General features: G+C 42.4%; 1 protein-coding gene across 1 annotated transcript in view; it reads right to left on the bottom strand.

Annotated features, from left to right (window-relative positions):
- Positions 1 to 20,877, bottom strand: part of LOC125453326 (transmembrane protein 182-like) — a 56,718-nt gene extending 35,841 nt beyond the window's left edge. The window contains exon 1 of the mRNA XM_048532738.2: positions 20,161 to 20,877. Coding sequence (XP_048388695.1) covers positions 20,161 to 20,316 — 156 coding nt within the window. The 5' untranslated portion in view covers positions 20,317 to 20,877. The remainder of the gene's footprint in view (positions 1 to 20,160) is intronic.
- Between the last annotated feature and the right edge of the window lie 1,255 nt (positions 20,878 to 22,132).

Raw genomic sequence — 22,132 nt, 5'->3', positions numbered from 1 at the left:
TTCACTGAGTGAAGCATATGGCAAAGGACAACAGAAGCTCACGGTGGTGGCAAAGATTAAGCATGCCATTTTGAGTTTTATACCTAATCAATTTCTATCCTCAGTTACACAACCTTGCAACACCGCTTAGTTTAGCCCACAATTAAGAAAGAAATGTCTAATCACCAGCATTTTTGTGGTCATTATGTCACCTTGCAAGATACATTGCAGCAAAGTCCACTAACTGCACCTGGTTAAACAAAGAACAGGATTCCACACACAGTAACAAGATCTATGTTTGGGTAACGCTTTGGCAAGGTCAGTCAAGAGATAAATATTGATCAGAATATTAAGATACGTTTCCCCTCCCCATTCTTGCACATACACTTATCTCTAAATGGTGCCTGAGGATCTTTTATATCCAACTGAAAGAGTGGATGGATATCAATTTGGCATTTCACCTGAAACGCATCATCTCCAACTTCAGTGAAGTGTCAGCCTAGACTGTACTGTAAGGACACTGGGATGTTACAACCAATTATGTCCAGGAGTCAGGTGCATGCTTTTAGTTGAATGCTTCACCCCCCGCTATAACTCTTTACTACGGAATGTTTTCATTATCACACTACATAATTCAAAAAATTAAAAATGCGTATACAAGACAACAAGTCATGCAGAAACAACGATTTGTTGACTAAAGGCATAAATTAAGCTTAAATATTGACTATGCAAATAGACATAATTCTTGTAGTAAGGATCATGTAGCAATTTGAGCAAAAGTTAACGGAGAGTATTTAAATTGATTAACAGAGTCAGTAAAAACACTCAGTGTATCACTATGTCTTACCATTAACTGAATCAGTAAATGATTTTTGTGATTAGCATCTGACAATAACTGCAAATTAGACTTGTTGTTCTTAAATCCTGAGAAAATTGCCAAGTTAATAGCATTGAGTGTGTATTGAATAGGCTTGCTGTACTGGTGGATGAAAATATCTCTAGAATTTATGAAACTTTGTGTTTAAGAATAATGTAACTTGCTTGTGTAGGATGACAACATGTCCTTCTGAAAAATGAAGTCAAAGTACTCTTTTGGTATTTTCTGCTTTAATTGGACCTTCAAACCTAGCAGAACCAATCATTTACACAAGTGAATATGTCAGGTATAGCTTCCTTAATGCTCACCATTCTCGATCATTGGCAACATTCACAATCAAACACGTCACTCTCTGTGCCAGTACCGAGCTGATGTAATCATAAAGTTTGACATTTATAATCTCTTGCTCTCTGTTCTGAATATACACATCCTTAAAGTGAAAGGTGAAAACAAAGAGATTCTTCTTCCGTCTTTCAAGAGAAACTATATCTCAGATCATGGAAATCTAAGAGAATTTAAATGCAATGTCTTCTCAGCCTCTGACTGTGGACTATAGCAAGAAATGTTGGAAATTTGGTTGAGACATTGAATCATAGAATCCCTACAGTGTAGAAGCAGGCCATTTGGCCTACAACACCTCTTTGAAGAGAATCCCATGGCTAATCGAGCTAACCTTCATATCCCTGGAGACTATGGATAATTTAGCATGGCTGACCCAGCTATCCTGGACATTTTTGGACTGTGGGAGGAAACCAGAGCACCCAGAGGAAACCCAAGCAGATGCAGGGACAATGTGCAAACTCCACACAGTTACCCGAGGTTGGAATTGAACTAGGGGACATGTGGGCAGCAATAACATGTGCACCACGACCACAGCCATCGGCATCCTATTTCTACCAGCCTCACAACGTCACCATGGCACATCTTCAACCCATTTACAATACAGTTCTACACAGTAGAACGTGCCTGTGCCTTTCATTGCATTACTGCTGCAAAGACATTACAAGTTCAGGGGCAGACATTCAGCTCATGGACTGACCCAGGGAGTATCTCTAGGCTGAAGAAAGATATTTGGACCTGAAATGTTAACTCTGTTTCCAGATAACAGAGGCTGCCAGACTTGCTGAGTTTCTCCAGCAATTCATGTTTTCGTCTCAGCATCCCGAGGTTGCTTGCTCACTATATTAGCTTGGTTACTCACAGCAACCCCGCCTTGCTTTACATTTTAGTGCCTTGCAATGTCAGCCAGGCCTTAAAGGCTCACACAGTATTTCTCCCTTGCCTTGTTGTTAAATGCAGATACAGAGCTAGGCAGTTTGTCATGGTTGTGAGCAGCTGTCAGTCAAAGTCAGCAGTCATCAGCTAAGGAGTGACCATGTTGCTGTTCAGCACAAGGCTATGTTAATCTCACACATACAACACAAGCCATCAGCCTCACACAACAAACACTCTGCATCTGTATCAACCAGATAGCCATGCTGCAAAAACTAAGGGGTGTAGTCCTCAGTCAAATCAAGGAAGGATACCATCACTCAGGGTCCTGGTAAACTCAGTCAAGTGCAGCATCCATTCTCAGTCCAGGGGCTCTGACACAGTCACTCAGCTTGGAGTAGTCAGAGTCAGAGAGTCCATCTCACTACTATCAAGGGAATGGGCTATGGTCAACTCTACAGGGGCCAGGAAATTCAGAGATCATCAGTCAGGGATCTGCACAGACAGCAGTCAGGGATCTGGTCAGTCATCAGTCAGGACTGTCTGTCCAAGTCAGTCAGGAAGGTGGGTCATGGTCATTCCTAGGTATGGCAGAAAGAACATTGGTGAATGAGGGGTTGGTGGTTGCTGATACCAGGGGGACATTATTGTCATATGCCACTGAGTTTGGAAGCAGCAACCTGAGATGCAGAGGGGTCAATGATGGCAAAAGGGAGAAATCAAACACAAAAGGAGGGGAACCGATATTGAACATAAGGCCAAATAGACCATAAGATATAGGAGCAGAACTAGGTCAATATGTCAGCCCAGGTAGCAGGATTTTACAACATAGCTGCTTCCCCCAGTGGCAGCTCACAATGTATTATACCCACATTGTGATGGGAGGCCCATTCCATAATACAGCAGAGTGCAAAAATAGAACAGGGTCCCATCCCATCAATATGTGCATGATCTCTGATCATCAGAGCAGTACCACTTCTTTGAAGCTTGTGTCTGGCACCCTAGGAATTGCCATGGTGCATATATCCTTGAGAATGCTCACATTCCTACTATGTTAGAGGGGACAGGTGCTTTACAAGGATGGTTACTAGGGAGTAGGGCCACCTCTACGGCCATTACTCAGCCCTCTGACTGAGGTGGTGCATGGACACAATGCTGCCCTTCCTTGGCCAGATCAGGGTGGAACAGACAATATACTACCTGAAGGTGAGTTTCCATTAGTGGGGAGAGCCTGACGTACATTCTGGGTAAAGTATGCTACCTAATACTAGCATTCTGTGCTCTGCACAAACTGCAACATGCAAAAAGAGAACGTGATGCAGGTTGATGAGCTCAGGGAGTGAAAGCTATTTTGTTGAGTAGGAGGAACATCATCTTCAATATGACAGCGTGCAAGAGTTTTGAGTGCTACAAGCCAGACAGGCTTTAATTGACATCCATTTGCAGTAGGTACATAAGAGTTGGGTGCAGTGATCACTCATTGACTGTAAAATTGTTGGTGTTCACCATGCAAACAGTATTTTTCCATTCCCAGAGACAAATGCAGCTTTTGTTTCTTTTGAGTTCTACTTGAGTTTTGTATTGGTGATAACAATGAATGTTCTGAACTGTTTGAAAGTTTCCCTGCAGGAGATATGCGGCCACATTGAACAATCATAAGATGCTGGGTTACAGTGGCCATCGGGAAAATTGGAGACAGTTGTAAAATAGGATGTGGCTAAGAACAGGTAAGCTATGTGGCAGTAATTGGATTAGGAGTGATGCAGTTACATGTGTGAGATGTGCTCAGAGAGATGTTGGTATTTGGCTTCTGTGCCAGTCCATTGACAGTGCAACAGAACACTGGACTGCCAGCGCTTAACTCGGGACAGAAGTAGGGGTCAAAGGTGATGCAGTGCCAGGAATCCTGGGATATCCAGGAGGTGGTGAGTGCTTTTGCCTGTGGCAGGTGGGAGAATCCAACTGGCATCAGATGAGAATGGTGCCTGACAAATGAGATGGTGCCATAGAGGTGTAGCACCTTGTTAATGATGTGAGTGTGGGATGACAGTGTAAGAAAACATGTGAGGCCTCAGGGAGAGAAACCCTCCATGAACCTCAGTGAAAATGGCATTTAGCCGATTTCTGGTAAATTTCAACCTAAGAGTTTAACAAGGAAAAGTTTTGACTGCTGAGAAGTCCCAAATTCAAAGAAAAGTTTCCATTTCATATAATCTGCAAGACACATATGACCAGTGATGTCCTCTTCTAATCACAAGCATTTATTTAAATTTGTAAGACCTTTGGGAAATCTCAAACTAAGGAATAACAAGTGCTTAAAAGGGTCAGCTACATTTGCTTATTCCTGATTTATATGCATCTGAATGGGTTAATACTGAGGAGAGACACGCAACACCTACAAGAATGATGTCATGTAGATTTCTGTGCACAATTGCTTCGGATACTGAAGGAGTGAGACCAAACATCCATTCCTCCTCAAAGTCTCTGTAACAATGTCTATTGTATCAATATATAGACTGTATCGCTATTGCTAACATACAGGAAACTATATCTTGTTAAGTTGGAAAGAGATTCTTCCGGTTAGACCAGAAGGTGGTTTCCCACTACCTCAGTAGAGCAAGTAGGCCTTGTAACGTTCTGCACTCAAAGTGGAAAGTGGCAGCTACCTCCATCGTGAGCAATAGGTCATACAGTGCCATGAGCTGGTATGTTAATACAGCAACTCCTTCAGACCCCAACTATTTCCAGGTTATTCTTTGCCTTCACAGGACCAGAAAAAGTGCAATTTGTTTTTGCCACTCCTTCATATCTTCAGTGGAAGTGGTTGCATAGAGAACCAGTAATTCAGAGTCCCATGCTAATCCTTTGCAGTTATAGGTGTGAATCCACTGTGACATTGTCAAATTCTGGAGTTAAAGCTAGCGTAACGGTGACCGCGCAACTCGTGTTCTGGTTCACTAATGCCCTTTTGGGAAGGAAATCAACCATCCTTACCTGGTCTGACCTACATATAACTCCAGCACATAGCAATGTGGTTAAGTCTTAAATGCTTTCTGAAATGGTCTAGCAAGACATTCAAACCACTTCAAAGCCTAAAAAAAGGCACGAAACTGGATGATTTCAGGAGGTAAGATTTCTAAAGCAGGAATTGATGACTCAGTTGGTGTAATTAGAGTTGTGGGAGAGAACACGAGTAGAAGTGGGACGAGGAATCTTCAACAGGTCTAATGAAGAAGCAAGTATAACCGTGGAGGCACCCAGAGCCATACCTTTGGTTTGGAGAAAGTGTGATGAGTTCAAAGAGAAATTGTTAACAATGAGAATGAGCTCAGCCAGGCAAGGGAGATTGGTGGTCAGTAGGGACTGGCCAGGTTTCCTTTCAAGGAAGAAACAGGTAGCCCTCAGAGCACATTGATGAGGGATGAACTTGGAGAGGGATTGCACATCCATGGTAAAGAGAATGCAGGTGGGACCAGGAAATTAGAAATTGTGGAACCAACGCAAAACATCAGAAGAATCAGAAGAGATTGGACAAGGGGAGAAAAAATGGAATCAAGCCAGGAAGAAATTAGAATCAACAAATGTGGAGTTGGAAAAGCACAGCAGGTCAGACAGCATTCGAGAAGCAGGAAAGTCAATGTTTCAAAGTCATCGTCCTGAAGACAGGTTTCAACTCGAAACATTAACTTTCCTGCTCCTTGGATGCTGCCTGACCTGCTGTGATATTCCAGCTCTACATTTATTGACTCTGGCTTCGAGCATCTGCAGTCCTTACTGTCTCTAAGACACAGGAAGAGATTAGTTCAGTGAGGCAGGAACAAGCTGGAACAATGGGAGCTGTTGTCTCGATTTCTGAGCACTATGGACAATCATGGGAGTTGTGGCAGAATCTTTTTTGCTGAGTGCTGCAATGAGTTTCTCACTAGGTAGCAGTGAATTGCCCATTAAAGGGGATGTCACTTGTTGGATACCTTATTAATGGCCCAATTAATATTTAGCCTCCTATCTTACCAAACATGCAAAACATTGAGAAATCCAACATGAAAACCAGAATGGCTACCTAGTGGCCTCCATAGGATGTCCATTTTATTTGTAATCAAAACAGTATCTCAGGGCACAAACCACACACATCAGTTATGGATACCCCTCATCCACAGGGATAGAGGTATCCAACATTTGCTAACCCCTCACAACCATCATGGCACCTCCCTAATCCACGTGCAAACTGTTTTGCAAGCAGATTTGCATTGCAGTGTGCACCACAAATTTGAAGACTGGGCAGTCACTTTATGGAACACCTATGTCCCCTCTTCAGAAATTTCCTGGAGCTTCCAGTTGCTTGCTCCTGAGATGCTGCTTGGCCTGCTGTGTTCATCCAGCTTCACACTTTATTATCTTGGATTCTCCAGCATCTGCAGTTCCCATTATCCCTGCCTATATATACCTACTTATGGTGCCTATTATCAGATTTTCTTTTGCCTTGACATTTTATCATCCATTGCTCTGCCTGCCGAACTGTCTTTCCATCTCTCTGCGTTCCATCTGCACCTATTCATTTACTTCCCTCAAAACCTCCCAGTGCCCTTCTCTCCACAGATGCTGCCAGACCTGCTGCGAGTGTGCCTGGGGGCTTACTTTCTTAGTGTTCACTCACGTCGTGTTTATCTGTGTGCTCACAGCATTGTGTCTTGCCTTGCCTCGCCAGTTGGCATGTTAGCCCTTCAGGCACAGCAAATGGGTAACAGTCCTGTCATGTTGATGAGCTGTTCTGCACAGGCGCACCAACGGGCTGCTTTCAGGTTAATCGGTAGGGATTTGTCCAGGGGGCATGGGGGAATTATGTAAATATACTGCACATGGTGATTTCAGAGTTGCATCTACAGCCAGCTGACTACACAGCAAACACACTGTACGTGTATGGACCAGATGGCCATGTTGGAAACAGGCTGCATCTAGTCTTCAGTCAGTTAAAAGGGGCTTTCACTGAGGGATTCCTGGAGCTATCAATCAGGGGCACAGCTCGCACACAGGCAGAGGCTTGGCCACAGTCAGGCATCAGCTTGGGATGTTCACTGTCAGCGGATCTATCTCACTGCTCCTCAGGGAATAGACATCAGTCTGACCTGAAGGGCCTTACCAACCATCAGGGCAGTCAAATACCACCAGTCGGGTCTGAAGTTTTGAGGTTTCCTGATGTTTTATTCCACCAGTGCTTTTTCATGGCTTGTTTTCACATTCCTAACTTATTTTTTCACTAACACTGCCTTTTGCAAACACATCCGGGGCTTCTGCTTTTCTGAGACCTCAGCATCTATCATAAGCTTCCATTTTGTTCTTTATCCCATCTTGTACATTCCTTGATATTCAGGTTCTCTGGACTTATTGGTCTCACACTTGCCCTTTACAGGAAGATGTTTGCCCTGCACTTTCAAAATTTCTCTTTTGAAAGACTTCCCATGCTCCAATATAGATTTTCCTTTTTTCGTTTTCCTACGTTGGTCAGATCCTGTCTTGAATACGTTTATTTCTGTTCCACCTTTGTCCTTTCCCATGACTGGGTTAAATCTCACTGAGCTGCGGTCACAATCACTAAAATATTCTCCTGCTAACTCTCCTACGCCTTGTCCACTTCACTCAGGAAAATTCGGTCCAGCATTGCCCAATCTCTTGCAGGACTTTCTTCCTACATCCTTATTTAAAAAAGGCGTCTTGGATATATTTTACAAATTACACCCCCTCTATCTCTTTTGTACTTTGTTTATCCCAGTTAATATTGCAGAATTTAAAATCCTCACCTATTGTTAAACTATTATTTTATACTCTTTCTGAACTTTGCCAACATATCTTTTATCTTTTAACTATTCCTGACTGTTTGGAGTTCAATAGCACAATCGCAATAACGTGATTGGCCCTTTTTAATTATAAGTCTAGACCATACGGCCTCAATTAAGGAGCCTTCAATGATAGCTTCTCTCTTTATCATTGTACATGATCAATACTGCAATACCACCTCCCCTTTTACACCCCTCCCTGGCTTACTTGAAAATTCTATACCCCAGAACATTGAGCTGCTAGTCCTGCATCCACACCCCCACTTAATCATGACTCATGATTGCAACAATGCCATACAGCCCCCCACCCCACCCCTGCCCCCGTTAATCAGCACCCTCAGCTCATTGGCCTTACTTGCAAAATCCTTGCATTAAAATAAATAACATCCAAAATAAATACCATCTGAGTTCACTTGTATCTTGACTTGATTTGATTGTATACGCTGTACCTGTATAGCACGTACCACTGGAAGTAATCCAAAAGTTTTAATCATTCGGGGCAGGTTTTTCAATCTGCTACTTAGCTCCCTAAATTTTGTTGCAGTCCATCATCCCCTTTTTTACTTACATTCTTGATTCTAATATGAACTGCAAACTCTTACTTCTTACCTTCACACTTTAGAATGTTTTTCAGCTGTTCAATGATATCCTTGACCCTGGCCCTAGGGAGTAGGCACACCATCCTGGAATTACATCTGCAGCTGTGGAAATGCCTGTCTGTGCCCTCCTTAGTGAGTCTTCAGCTATTGTAGCTCTCACTATATCTACTCCACTTGTTATGCATCTGAGCTCTAACTGACTCCCCAGAAGGATTGTCACTCGCACTGTTTTTCAATACTGAAGAACTGTCCTTGAGTGAATGCACTCTGGTGCTTTTCTGACTACCTGACTGCATCCCTTCTTCTGACTGATGGTCACCCATTCCCCCCTCCCTCTTAGTGCACTTCCTTATGCTGCAAGATGACCATTTCTAGTAAAGTGCTACCAATGTAACTCTCAGCCTTGCAGATCCACTGCTGTACCTCCAACTAATGCTCAACCTCGAAAACCCAGTGCTGAAACCAGTGGCATCTCCACTGCAATGGGCATCCAGAATGCCAGGAAAATCTAAGATTTCTTTCATACTGCATGTTATGCAACACATGGGATTAAGCTCCTCTGCCAAACCATTAATTTTAAAAAGTACTCATTCCGTCAATTTAGGTAGAAAATGAATAAGGTTTCTTTTAAAAAGATGCACATACACCTACTTCCCCGCAATGCACCTTTAATGTGAGCAAAAACAACCCTACCCATTGTAAGAATGGCCTCTGTAAAGGCAGTTAGAGACTCGGAGACAGCAACACAAAGCAGCACTAAAGAACTTCATTAAAGCAAAACACCAATGTAAATCCAGCGGGAGCGGGTCCAAGCATCACAGGAGTCTGAACCCTCTCCAAATACAATGGTAAGAAAGTACTTCTTTTATACCATTACACAAACAGGTTGGCGCAATCCTGAAACTATATTAATCACTATCCACATCTAGCATGAGTAGTAAATCTAACAGCTCCACACAGTTAACTATTAGTGGTATACAGCTCCTATGCTATTACGCTGGGGATATCGTCCATTGAAATCTTTATCAAAAATAAACATGCAGCTATTCATCGTGTCTAGACCCGACTCCTTGCCACTAACATCTGCAGACTGACCTGTCTCCTATCTGGAACATGCCATGGCCTATTCCTTTACAACTATCTTCCAACTGGCTGCCTGTCTCTGCAGCAGCAAGCAAGTGCTCTTTCAATCCTTACTTTTAACCCTTACCTATATATTTGTCACTTCCGACAGATCTGTAAGAAAATTATACTTCCATAAGAAATCTACACTTATACACTCTTTTCCCTACACTGACTACCTAGCAATCAGCTTACTGCTTTGTGTCAATAGGTTTCAATCAGTTGTTTCTGGTGGGGCTCCTGTTAGGGTTTAGCTGCTTGTCCAACCAAGCTCCAACTGCGTCTTTCCTCCCTCAGACTTTTCTTGGGAAGCTTCACTGTCATTGCTTATTCCCAGGTTCTCTTGGTTCCACTGCCACATGAGCTGGCTCCTCTTTGAGTCAGAGCTAACTAAAAACAAGAAAAACCTTACACTTATTTATGCACTGAGTTGCGCTCAGGCCTGCTCTTCCAGTCTGCATCACAGTGATGCTGACTTGCTGCACATTCCTCACAGTCTATTTTGTTGTGTCACTGACTCCTGGTTCCAGTAGATGTGAGCTGGGTGCAGAAGATCATCAGGGACCGTTAAGGACAAGATGTCAGCACTTGGCCAGAACTGTGGGTGTAAACGGCAGCCTACACCCATTCCTTAGTGTCCCCTTTTGCTGGTCAATAATAAAAGCTATCCATCTGCTGAACTCTATGTGATGTTCCTCTACTGGACAATGAGAAGATGTGGATGACCACCAGGGAAAGTGTACTGGAGTCTCAGAGATGGTGTTTAGACATGATATATCTAAGGACAGGTAAAATGTGTGACCTGGTGGTTAAGCAGCAGCTAGAGTAAGAGAATGGGGTTGCACATGCAACCAAGAGTTAACCATGTACCTTTTGTGCATGGGCAATGTGGTTTTGTGTCTGCTATGACATTACACTGCTGGTAGGGGGCAACACTGGATTGTCAATGCTTGTCCAGGCACAAGGAAGCCTCTCAAAGATAGTGCAGACACAAGGGTCACTGGTCTTTCAGCAAATCCACTGAGTGGTAAGTTGCTCGGGGAATGGTTTGTGGTAATCTAGGGATAGACATCTGTATTGCAATAGGAGCAGGGTAGGTAGTTAATAAGATACAGTGAGAAGTGCTATTGGACTTCATTGCAAGAATGTCTGCAAAACAACTTGCTACACCCAAAGAAAAGTAAAATTCAGCCTAATGTGTCTGCAACTGCAATCATGTTTATAGGTTTGGGAAAGAAACTAGAAACAGACAATATGGAGCTGGGGGAATATGAGATGGGAATTTGTGGAAGGGTGATACCTAGAGAAGGGAAGGTCAGTGACAGTCCTGGAAACAACACCTTGATGTTCACTGAACAGCCTAATGTTCGGTTGTGGGGTCACAGACCACGGTTGGGGAAGGGGGTCAGTTTGAGGAAGTGTCTCAGATTAGTTGCTCAATCTCTACAAGGTTGTAGTTGACAAATCATCTCAGGAAGAAAACATTCTGTTAGGTGGAATTGCACCAACACAAAGGAAGATGTTTGTAGTTTGCAAGTCAATCATCTCAGTTCAGGACTTCACTCCAGGGTAGATCTCGGCCCAGCCACCTTCAGCTGCTTAATTAATGATTATCCATGCAACATAAGATCAAATGTGTGGATATTGCCTGATAATTTCACAATGTTCAGGACTATGTGCAACACATCACCTACTAAAACAGTCAATGAACATATTCAGTAATACCGGGACAATATCCAACTTTGGGTTATCAAGTGGTAAGTAACATGCATGCCTTACGGGTGCTAGGCAATGAGAGTCTCCACTGAAAGCGAACTAAACATTGTTCCTTGGCATTTAGTGTCATTGCCATTAATGATTTCCCCCACTATCGATATCCTGGTGATCACCATTGACCAGAAACTGAACTGGACCAGCATATAGATACTATGACTGCAACAGCAAATCAGTGACTTTGAATTCTAGGGTGAATAACTTACCTTACCATTTATCCATTATCTGCGAGGCAAAAGTCAGAAGTGTATTAAATACTCTCGACTTGCCTTAATTGGTGCAGCTCCGACAACACTGAAGAAGCTTGACACCATCCAGGACAAAACATCCTGCTTGCTTGGCAGCTCATTGAGCACCTCCATTCCCTCCACTGCAACAACTCACCAAGTCTCTTTAGACAGCTCCTTCCAAGCCCACAACCTCTGCCACCTAGAAGGAGATGGTCAATAGATGTGAAAACCCTATGAATTGGAAGTCCTTCTACATGACAAACAGAACTCTGACTTAGAAATGCATAGCTATTCTTTCAGTGTTACCAGGTCAAAATCTTTGTCCATACTCCCCATCAACATTATAGGTGGACTTACACTAACTGGATTAAATCTGTTCAAGAAGGCAACTGACCACTATATTCTATACAGATATTAGGCAAACACAGTAATAGTTGGCCTAGCCAGAAATACCCTTGATCCATGAAGGAATAACATCATGAGGGTGAGGAAGGGGATATGGCTGAGGATACACCTACATTCCCTCTAATTTTATTTCTTTTCTGCATTGTAGCACCCTCAAAAACCAGAAGTCTATTCTCAGAATAGAGTCAGCATGTTGCTGGCATGTGTGACTCTCAGAGCAGACTTGTAGGTAAGGCTCCAGAGGAAGAGATGGCATAGTTAGAGATGCTTTGGCTATGAATGGAAGAAAGAATGGAACAAAGTCAAAGCATTTCTTCAAAGATAAGTTACAACTGATGATAAAGGAAGGTGGATGATCCTCCATGCTAAAAACTACAAAAATCTAAGGAGGAATTGTCATCATAATAACAAATAAACAGAATGCCTTATACTGGGACTTTTTCAATGTATCCAACTTGTCACCTAATTATCAAAAGATAAGCATTTTCACTTGATATTTTAGAGGGTTGGTGTCAGTCTGCATTCCATTGTGCCTTAACTAACTCCACTTGTCTCTCACCCATACACATCACACAATAGCTGGCAAAACAAGTTATACAAAGGTGTGCAACTTTTTTATCCCCAGGTTTCAAGTCAACAAGTAATTCCATTTTCTGTTATGTTGACAAAAGCAAAGGACTCAATGCGCTGAATTTTACCACAAATTGACACGTGTCTTTTTTGCGACATTTCATGAAGGGTTTCTCTTTGTAAAGCTGAGCATGTTTCGCGAAACTCATCCCATTACCTGTATACCATGCCCATCTGGTGCCCCCTCTTTGTATGTTTCCTCTTATCCCAGGCAGGCAGTCTTGCCACTGCCAGAACCTCCCAGGTTTTTGGCACTGATGCCACATTTAAAATGTATGTGAGCTGTTGTTCTGGAGCTGCTCTGCAAGATTTGTGTGAATTGTTCAGAATATGGTGGATAGAGTAAAATTAGCACCCCACTTTGCCAACAGGAACTTGGGCGGCTGTTGTAGAGGAGGGCTATCCTCTTCTGTCAGGACCGAGAGAGCAATTCACACCATCAGACTGTGTCAGCATGCTTCAAGGCTGATCTTGGTCAGTGCTGTTTCCACGGTCCAGTGGAACAATGAATAATGCTGGAAGAAATCAAGAAATATTTCTGCTCCTTGGGATCAAGGTCCTCCACTTCCTGTCTGGTACCATACACTTACTCTATTCCTGCATTCATCTCCCACCAAGACTCATTGCTGAACCACTTTCCCTGTCACATTGCAACATCTTCCCTCACCCACCCAACCTGCCCAGTGTCTGGTCACCTGCCCACTCAAAAACTTTGCCCCAGCTCCACCAGTGCTATTGGATGTGCCTGCCACTTTCATCTCACTTAATCCCTCCTTTTGTATCATTCCAAGTGAAAAAGGCCTACAGTAGAGCTGAGAGAGCCAAGAATGTCCAACATTCAGCTTCTCACACCCTTATATCCTTGCTGAAGAGCACTACCATTCATGGTGATGCCGAAACATTTGTGTCCTGGAAGCGGAGTGAAAATTCTTTTCAAATGTTGTGCCGCTTTCATTTTATTACCATTGTGAATGTACCCTTAACTTGAATCCTAAGGGAGAGGATTTACATGTATTTAGAAAAGCAAGAACTGATTAGGGATAATTAACATGGCTTTGTGCATGGGAAATCATGTATTGTCAACTTGATTGAGTTTTTTGAAGAAGAGACGAAGAGGATTGATAAAGACAGAGCAGTGGACGTTGTCTGTGCAGACTTTCATAAGGCATTGACAAGGTTACACATGATAAGCTGATGAACAATGTTGTATCACATGGAATAGAGGGAGGAAGTGTGCTGTGGTGGCTCAGTGATTAACATTGCTGCCTCACAACACCAGGGACCTGCATTCAATTCCACCCTCAGGCAACTGTCTGTGTAGAGTTTGCATATTTCCCCCACGTCTGCATTGTTACTGCCAAGTGCTCCAGTTTCCTCCCACAGTCCAAAGATGTGCAGGCTAGGTGAATTGGCCACGCTAAATTGCCCCCAGTGTTCAGAGATGTGTAGGTTAGCTGAGTTAACCATGGGAAATGCAGAGGTACATTTACAGGACACAGATATGGTCTGGGTGGGATGGTCTTCAGAGGTTAGTGTGGACTTGTTGGGCCAGATGGCCTGTATTGACATTGTAGGGATTCCATGATCCTAACTAGCCATTTGGAATCAAAATTGGCTCGAGGGTAGGAGACAGATGGTAGTGGTGGAGGGTTGCTTTTCAAACTGGAGGTCTGTGACCAGCAGTGTGCTACAAGGATCAGTGATGGGTCCACTGCTTTTCTTCATTTACATGAATGATTTGGAAATGAACATATAAGGTATGGTTAGTAAGTTTCCAGATGACACCAATATCAGTGGTGTAGTGGACAGTGAAGAAGATTACATTAGAGTATAATGGGACCTTAATCAAATGGGCCAATGGGCCAAGGAGTGGCAGATGGAGTTTAATTTAAATCAATTTGAATTTCTACATTTTGGTAAGGCAAATCAGGGCAGGACTTATACACTTCATGCTAAGGTCCTGGGAGTGTTGCCAAACAAAGAGACCTTGGAGTGTAGGTTCATAGTTCCTTGAAAGTGAAGTTGCACGTAGTCAGGTTGGTGAAGAAGGCATTTGGTACGCTTGCCTTTATTGGTCAGTGCATTGAATATAGGGGTTGGTATGTCATATTGCGGCTGTACAGAACATTGGTTCAGCTACTTTTGGAGTACTGCATTAAATTCTGGTCTCCCTGCTGTAGGAGAAATGTGGTTTAGCTTGGAAGCGTTGAGAAAAGATTTACAAGGATGTTACCAGGGTCAGACGGTTTCAGCTACAGGAAGAAGCTGAATAGGCTGTAGCTATTTTCCTTGGAACATCAGAGCCTGAGGGGTGACCTTAAAGAACTGAGGGGCATAGATAGGATGAATAGCCAAGGTCTTTTCCTCAGGATAGAGGAGTCCAAAACGAGAGGGGAACTATTTAAAAGGGACCTAAGAGGCACTATTTTTCACATGAAGGGTGGCGCATGTCTGGAATGAGCTGCCAGAGGAAGTGGTGGAGGCTGGTACAATGTCAACACGTGAATGTTTTCCTGCCTCCATGGACAGTTTGGTAGCTGCCACGGATAGCCGGCTCCAGCATACTCAGTGTCTGCCGGATATATACTCAGATCTGCACTTCATCACTCCAGCAATTAGTTCTCAGTCCCAACAGCAAAGCGACAGTTTGATAAGAGATTTTGTCCTCATTCCAGGTCACCCTTCCTCTCAAGGAATTGTCCTCCTTCACAATTGTTATCCTGTCCGAATCTCAGTAAGCTGCAAATAATCCCCACAACTGAGTTCCCCAGCTTCCCTCCCACAGCAACACCTTTGATAAACCTCTGCCGACATTTAGTTTTGGACACCAGGACTGACTGTAGACCATTTCCTTGACTAATTTGAATGGACAGCTCCAACTGATAAGCATCCAGACCCTGACTGATTCCTATGCAGATCCCCAATTAATGTATGTGACTCATCAGACTGATGGCACTGCCCCTACAGTGCTGACCAAGGCCTACTCCATGCACTGTAGAGTTTCAGACCCCTGACTTTGGACAGCCTAAACAGCTGACTGACTTGTGCTGAAGCCCCTGGACTGATACCAAGGCCATCCTTAACATACTATACTGAAACCCTCCCCCCCACAACTGACGGAAGTCTCCCTTCACTAGAATAAGGACTACTCAATCGCAGAAATATTGCAGTGCAAACAGAGGCCATTTGGCAAATTGGTTCTCTCTTGAAAATTTCTTTAAATCTGTGCCATCACATTCTTGTTCCTTTTACAAGTGGAATATTTTCTCACTATCTACTCTATCCAGCCCACTCATGACTTTACAAACTCTACTCTTAGTCTTTGTCTTTCCAAGGAGAATAATCCCAAACTCTCCAACCTATCCTCATAATTGAGTTTTCTCATCCCTGGAACCACTCTTGTAAATCTCTTCTGAACACTCTGCATTGTGGGAGCAAGACTTTACCCCGAAGTGTGTGTGAGTCATGGATTTTTAGAGTAGACGTCAATGCTCATGAACAGTGGCTAAGGTTTGAGGAAATGTCAAGTTGTTTGAAAAGAACAAGAACTGCAGATGCTGGAGTCGGAGTCAATGCAGTGTGGAGCTGGAGGAACACAGTGGGGCAGGCAGCATCAGACTAGCAGGAATGTCAATGTTTCAGGTTTACACCCTTCACCAATCCTGAAACACTAACTTCCCTGTTCCTCTGATGCTGCCAGACCTGCTGTGTTCTTCCAGCTCCACATTGCATTGACAAAGTTGTTTGAATAACCTGCCCTTCAAAAATTAAAGAATATACACACAGCTTGCCTGTAGCACAATTGAAAAAGTCTATTTTGACCATTTCAAGCAGTGTTGTAGGCTACCTTTGATGCATGGTGTCTCAGTGGTTAGCACTGCTGCCTCAGAGCACTAGGGACCTGGATTCAATTCCAGCTCTGTGTAACTGTCTGTGTTTGCTCTTTCTCTTTGTGTCTGCATGGGTTTCCTCTGGGTGTTCCACATTCTTCCCAAAGCCCAGAGATGTGCAGGCCTGGCAGACTCACCATGCTAAATTGCCCATAGTGTCCAACGATGTGCAGGTGAGGTGGGATTGCCATGGGAAATACAGGGTTATGGAGGGGTTCTGGGGGCGCACTCTCTTCAGAGAGTCAATGGGCTGAATGGCCTGTTTCCACAATGTAGGGATTCTATGAAGGGTAAAAGTATGAATATTTGTTTTTCATATAGATTATGTACTTGAGTAGATTTAAATATATTGTGGAGGCTTTTATGAATGAGAGCATTTTCGACAGTGAAGTCTGAAACAAATATTTAGAACTTTATTTAACTTCGGAATGGCACCCTGAAGCTTGCCCATGGAAGATGAGTTGATGTGGAAGTTGGAAGGGCAGAGGAGGAATGAGTTCAGAAGACCTTATCACTAATTTGGCATGTGCTGTATGGGACTTTGATTCTGGGGAAGAGGTGAGGAGTGGTTGTTTATGAATTGGCATAGGTTTGCATTTATGCGTGTTGACTGAATGGATCGAGAATGACGGAGGAGAGATTGATGGTCTAATGTTTAAAACTCAGCTGGGTCAACAAACCAAGTTGGAAATTTTGACCCAGCTGATTTTTAAAGTGGCACTGTTTTGGCGCTTAGGAACCCCTGTAGCTGCCTCCTATCTATATGTTAGATCTGGCATCTTCATCCTGATCCACATAGCCACCCAACCCCTTCAGAACAAACACTTTGGGGCACTTTTCCCAAGAAAGATTTCCCAGCTCTGCACTCCCAACTTAGGAGTGAAAATCCAGACCCCAGAGGTCTACTCATTCTTGCAATTCAGAAAGGCAATACAATAACACCCATAGGCTCATCAAATTATTGCTTATATATTTGGCTAGTGTGTTAACTAGATTTCAGCTAGTAGTAAATACTACAAAATCATCCACAGAAGTGCTAACATTGCTTAGAGCCCTGCAACTAGCTGACTTGACTCATTATAACACATTTTCTCATTTCACATCACTGTACCAGTCCTGTTAACCAGAAAACCTACCCTTTGAAATATTGCTTCAGATATTCTGTCCATCTAGTGATCATTGAAGAAGCGTGAATTTTAGTTAAGCTTTGAGATCAGGCATAATCTTCTGGTGAAACTGGCTCTGTGGGAATTGCCTAATAAAATGAAACTTAAGTTGGTTAATTCCCCTGCATCTGTAACCCTCCATAAAAACCTCTTTTAGTCTGAGACCTCCAAGGTTTCTAATTCACCTAAGATTAATTGTTGTTCAGAATAAGTGAGAGGGTTAAAACGTTACTCTAACTCTTAGGTACCAGTTAAACTGAACCCTGAATCGCCACTGAACCACAAATATACACTTCCTGACCCCTGACACACTCATAGTCAAAACCAACCCCCAGCCTGAATTGGAGCTACCCAATTCCCACTCACCAACCCTTGCCCAACCCAACAGGTGAACCCTCCCCCCATGACCTAAACTGATGACATTCAACAACAAAACCTCCTCCCACCAGCAGGACAGGTGTCCCCCCAAATCATAAACAGACCACACCATAGCATTTATATCCCTCCACCGGCCTCAGTGCCACACCCCCACCCTTACCACTCCATCACGCACATGGAATCCTGGCAACTTCAATCACGGGACACCCTTTCCATCTCACCCACCTGACAGACAATTCCCTTGCCTAACAACCTGCCACCCTGTCCTTCACTTCGCATGTACACTCAGCTCTCCTCAGATACCGTCAAATAGCTTTTGGGATCTTGAACTGCTGAAGCATGGCAACAACTTAAAAAGCTGTGTCCTGGCTTGTAGCACCACTCCTGTGCTGAGTGGATTTCAGGCTGCTTTCCTCTGATTGATCCACTCTGGTCAGTTAAGACTCAGAATGTTAGTCTCAAAATTTGCCCATGTTTAAGTGGGTAACTTTAAAGAGGATTACCATTGGCCAAACAGTTCTAAAAGTATTGGGAGAACATAGGAATGTTATAACAGCTTCCATTCCAAAGGGTATAGGGCCATAACATTGAGTAGTTCTCATACAAACAAAGCTCTAAAACTGCCGTGAGTGTCATACTTATGTACTGCAGCTTGTTGTAACTTGTTTATTCATGCAAGTTGACACTTGAGCAGACATGGTTGCTTAAAATACTTTGGGGAGGAATTTTGTACAAAATCACTTTGCATTTGAAATGATATGCAAATTTCAACTGTTCTGAATAACTTTAATCAAAGAAACTAAGCTCTAAATAAATCAAACTGTGAAATGATAACACCAAAGCATTGAAACAAGCATTCCTACTCAAAAAAGTGAACCTTTCATTTTACTCCATGCTTAAGCAAATATATATTTCTGCAAGTTTCTTTGATAATCTGAGCGTTATCCATTAACTTGCTTATTTTTCCAACCATTGCAAAAGATGGTTACAATTTGACATGGATGGTACAATATAGTTTATTTTTGTTTCTACAAATTACACAAGAAGTTCCCCACAGAAACAAAGACATCAAAATTATAAGCAATTCAACTTGGATCTGAAATCTTTCTCTTAAACAGTCCACTGATTCTTGATTTTAAGCTTTGGAAATAGTGAATAATGTCTGTTTGTCAAAATGATACGCTGACAGGAATCAAGCTGTTTTTCCCTTCTTCCTGGGCCGACCCAATTATCAGTTATTTTCCAATTTATACCTCGTTTAATTTTCTTCAGTATTTTCAAAGTTTCATGGTGACTTTTTTTTAACTTCTCTTATTTATGTCTTCTAATGTATTATTAATACCACTCCAACGATCTTTCTCTTCATTGACTACATTATAAATTAGTTTATTTAGTTGTGCTTATTGTTGATTGTGAAATGTGAAACATTGTGAAAGTTGTAAAACACTGTGTGTTCCTCCCACAAATATTTAATGATTTGCTGACCCCTTTCAGCAGTTTCACAGCATTGCTTGATGGGGCGGGGAATAAGCTATGTTGTGGAGCTATTTGGGGGCAGGGATGATGGTAGGGAACTGTTAGATAATTAATTGTTTTCAATCATTAACAAACATGTCACAGCAAGCTCTGTTCAACATTAATCGCTTCTCACTCTTTTGAGTTGATGGACAGTGGACAGTGGACAGACCAGGAAACACGATGCAACAGCTGAAGAAAATTAATGACTGGGAAAGCTACCTCAGCACAAACAACACATTGATCTGAGAATGAAGCACCCAATATTAACTGTATCTTCGCCATGTCTCTAGGAGACAGTGACGCAATTGGAAACTTGCATTGTATTAGCTCTTTTTGCGAAAATTAACTACTTCATTTGAACAGGATTTACAGCTAAACAACTACAAACTAAGGATTGATTTCCTGCTGTTGGTTATGATTTGTTTAAGAGTGAAATAAGAATGAACATTCTAAATGTGAATGCTTAATAGAGAAAGCATTTTACATTTAACATTTCTTTCACATAAAACGTGCGTGTGCAAGTAGCACAGAGAAATTGTAACTCACTGACCTGTTCGAAATCCACTTCTGTGATATTTTCTGACTGAGTACAAGTTTCGGTAGCAAGCAGCCAGCAATTGGTGCAGAAAGTCAACAGAGAAAATATAACCCCCAGAGTACCAAGTAACCTGGCAATAACTATAACTTTTGATGTTGAGGTTTTCATGGCTTTCTGAAGAGTTGAAGTAAACAAGTGAGAGTTTCCACTCAGTGTTTGCTCTTACCGCGAACAAGAGTAACTGGATGGATCTTTGCCTAGCCCTGCCTATTTTTAGATCAATAATGATAGTCTGGAGATTGTTGACCTACATGGGGATTTTGGTGTTCAGCCTATTAATAATTATATCTCTAAAGTGCTGAGTTTATGTTTGACAACTTTAAAGGTTATTTCTGCTTTGGCAAGACTAGGAGGAAAAGCCATGCGTCAACCTTGTGCATTAACTCGCTGACATTTAGAAATAGTGGAAATTGGGAAATTTATTGATATCTTCGACTAATCCGATTCCACTCTCCTACATCGAGGTAGACGTTCTATTCTACCTATCCAACCTTTACTCATACTTCTCATAGAGAAACACCCTTGTTTGCAGCTGGAATTCCCTTGATGTTGGCAGGCACTATAAACTCTGGACATGGCTTAAAAACCTGAGACTTCCTATTATCCCCTGTTTTAAATGTAGAAACTCCGATCAAAGATTTACTAATGCCCGGATCCCGTTACAATATTCTAAGTAGGTTGATCTTGGAAAATGCATTGAGCTGAACATTATATTGCATTGAACTAGGTCACCTGGTGAAAATCCAGGGTCTAAAGTCCATAAGTCCAGGGTGAAATTAGTTAACTGTTAAGCGAGGCATGGGCTGAAAAGAGAACAAGCATAGATCTGTGAAGGTCAATTCATGTTTGACTAAAGGATTTGAATTTCTAGAGGAATTAGAGCATATCTTTCAATGGAAGTGGGGTGAATATACTCATAATAAGACTCTCATAAATTGGTATTAGCCACAATGAGAGAAAGACATGGCTGATAACAGAAACAAGGCAGGATTTTGTATTTTTTCCATGTCCTGACTTCAACAAAGAGGAAGTACAACTTTTCCCATGATGGCCATCTCATTTGTTTGAGAGTGGTTTCCTCAGATAATTAGTAGTGTTAAATACAGGAGGAAGGACCTATAAAGGTAGGACCTGACTTTAAGGTATGACAGCAATAATTTTGCACTGTTACAGAAGCTTAAGCTCAACAGTCGTAGAGACAAAAACTACAACAGGACTATCCCATGGTTTTCGAATGTGACCCTGGTGATTCTGCTAAAGGCTGTAAAAAATAGCAAATCATGTTTCAAGAGGACGTGTCAGTGGAAGGCACCCTGTGAAATTAAATGAATTTAGCTGGAGTGTTAGAATAAGCCAGCAGCAAAAATACTGCTTAGAGGGTCTAGGCACAGGGTTGCAAGAGATTCAATGGCCCTTTTTTGCTCTGAAATCTTCCTATGCAAATAGTCTTCTGGTATGGGACGAAGGAGTCAACAGTATCTTACCCTTTGTCCCTCTTCTGTCCTTGGAGAAGAAGAAAGCATATAACCCTCAGGAAGGAGCTTGCATAGGAGCAAACCGATCGCCCTATAGCCATGGAGGAAATGTCAATACAAATGTCACTAGGGTCGCCTCACATGATAAAGTAGATGATGGAGACATAAGAATCCTCACAGGAAGATGTGAACAGATATTGAATTTTATAGGGGAAATGGTGGGAGAATTCTCCACATTTGGCAGCATATCTAACTCTCAGATGTATCAGAAAACCTCAACTCTGGAGAAGCAACTGCTGTCAGACAGATGTTCTGCAGGGTTAGTCAAGATAAAAGACAGTACAAATGGATCAACAGGGCCTCTTAAGAAACCAGACCAGTGGAGCCAACGTTTGAACTGATGGAAAATTATTCAACTTCATGTGAATCATATTTACAAGAATGGTAGA

Source organism: Stegostoma tigrinum, chromosome 6, assembly GCF_030684315.1.
Source record: "Stegostoma tigrinum isolate sSteTig4 chromosome 6, sSteTig4.hap1, whole genome shotgun sequence".
NCBI classification, from domain to species: Eukaryota; Metazoa; Chordata; class Chondrichthyes; order Orectolobiformes; family Stegostomatidae; genus Stegostoma; species Stegostoma tigrinum.
The sequence above is the reverse complement of the archived record's forward strand: the minus strand, read 5'-3'. Positions and strand labels throughout refer to the sequence as shown.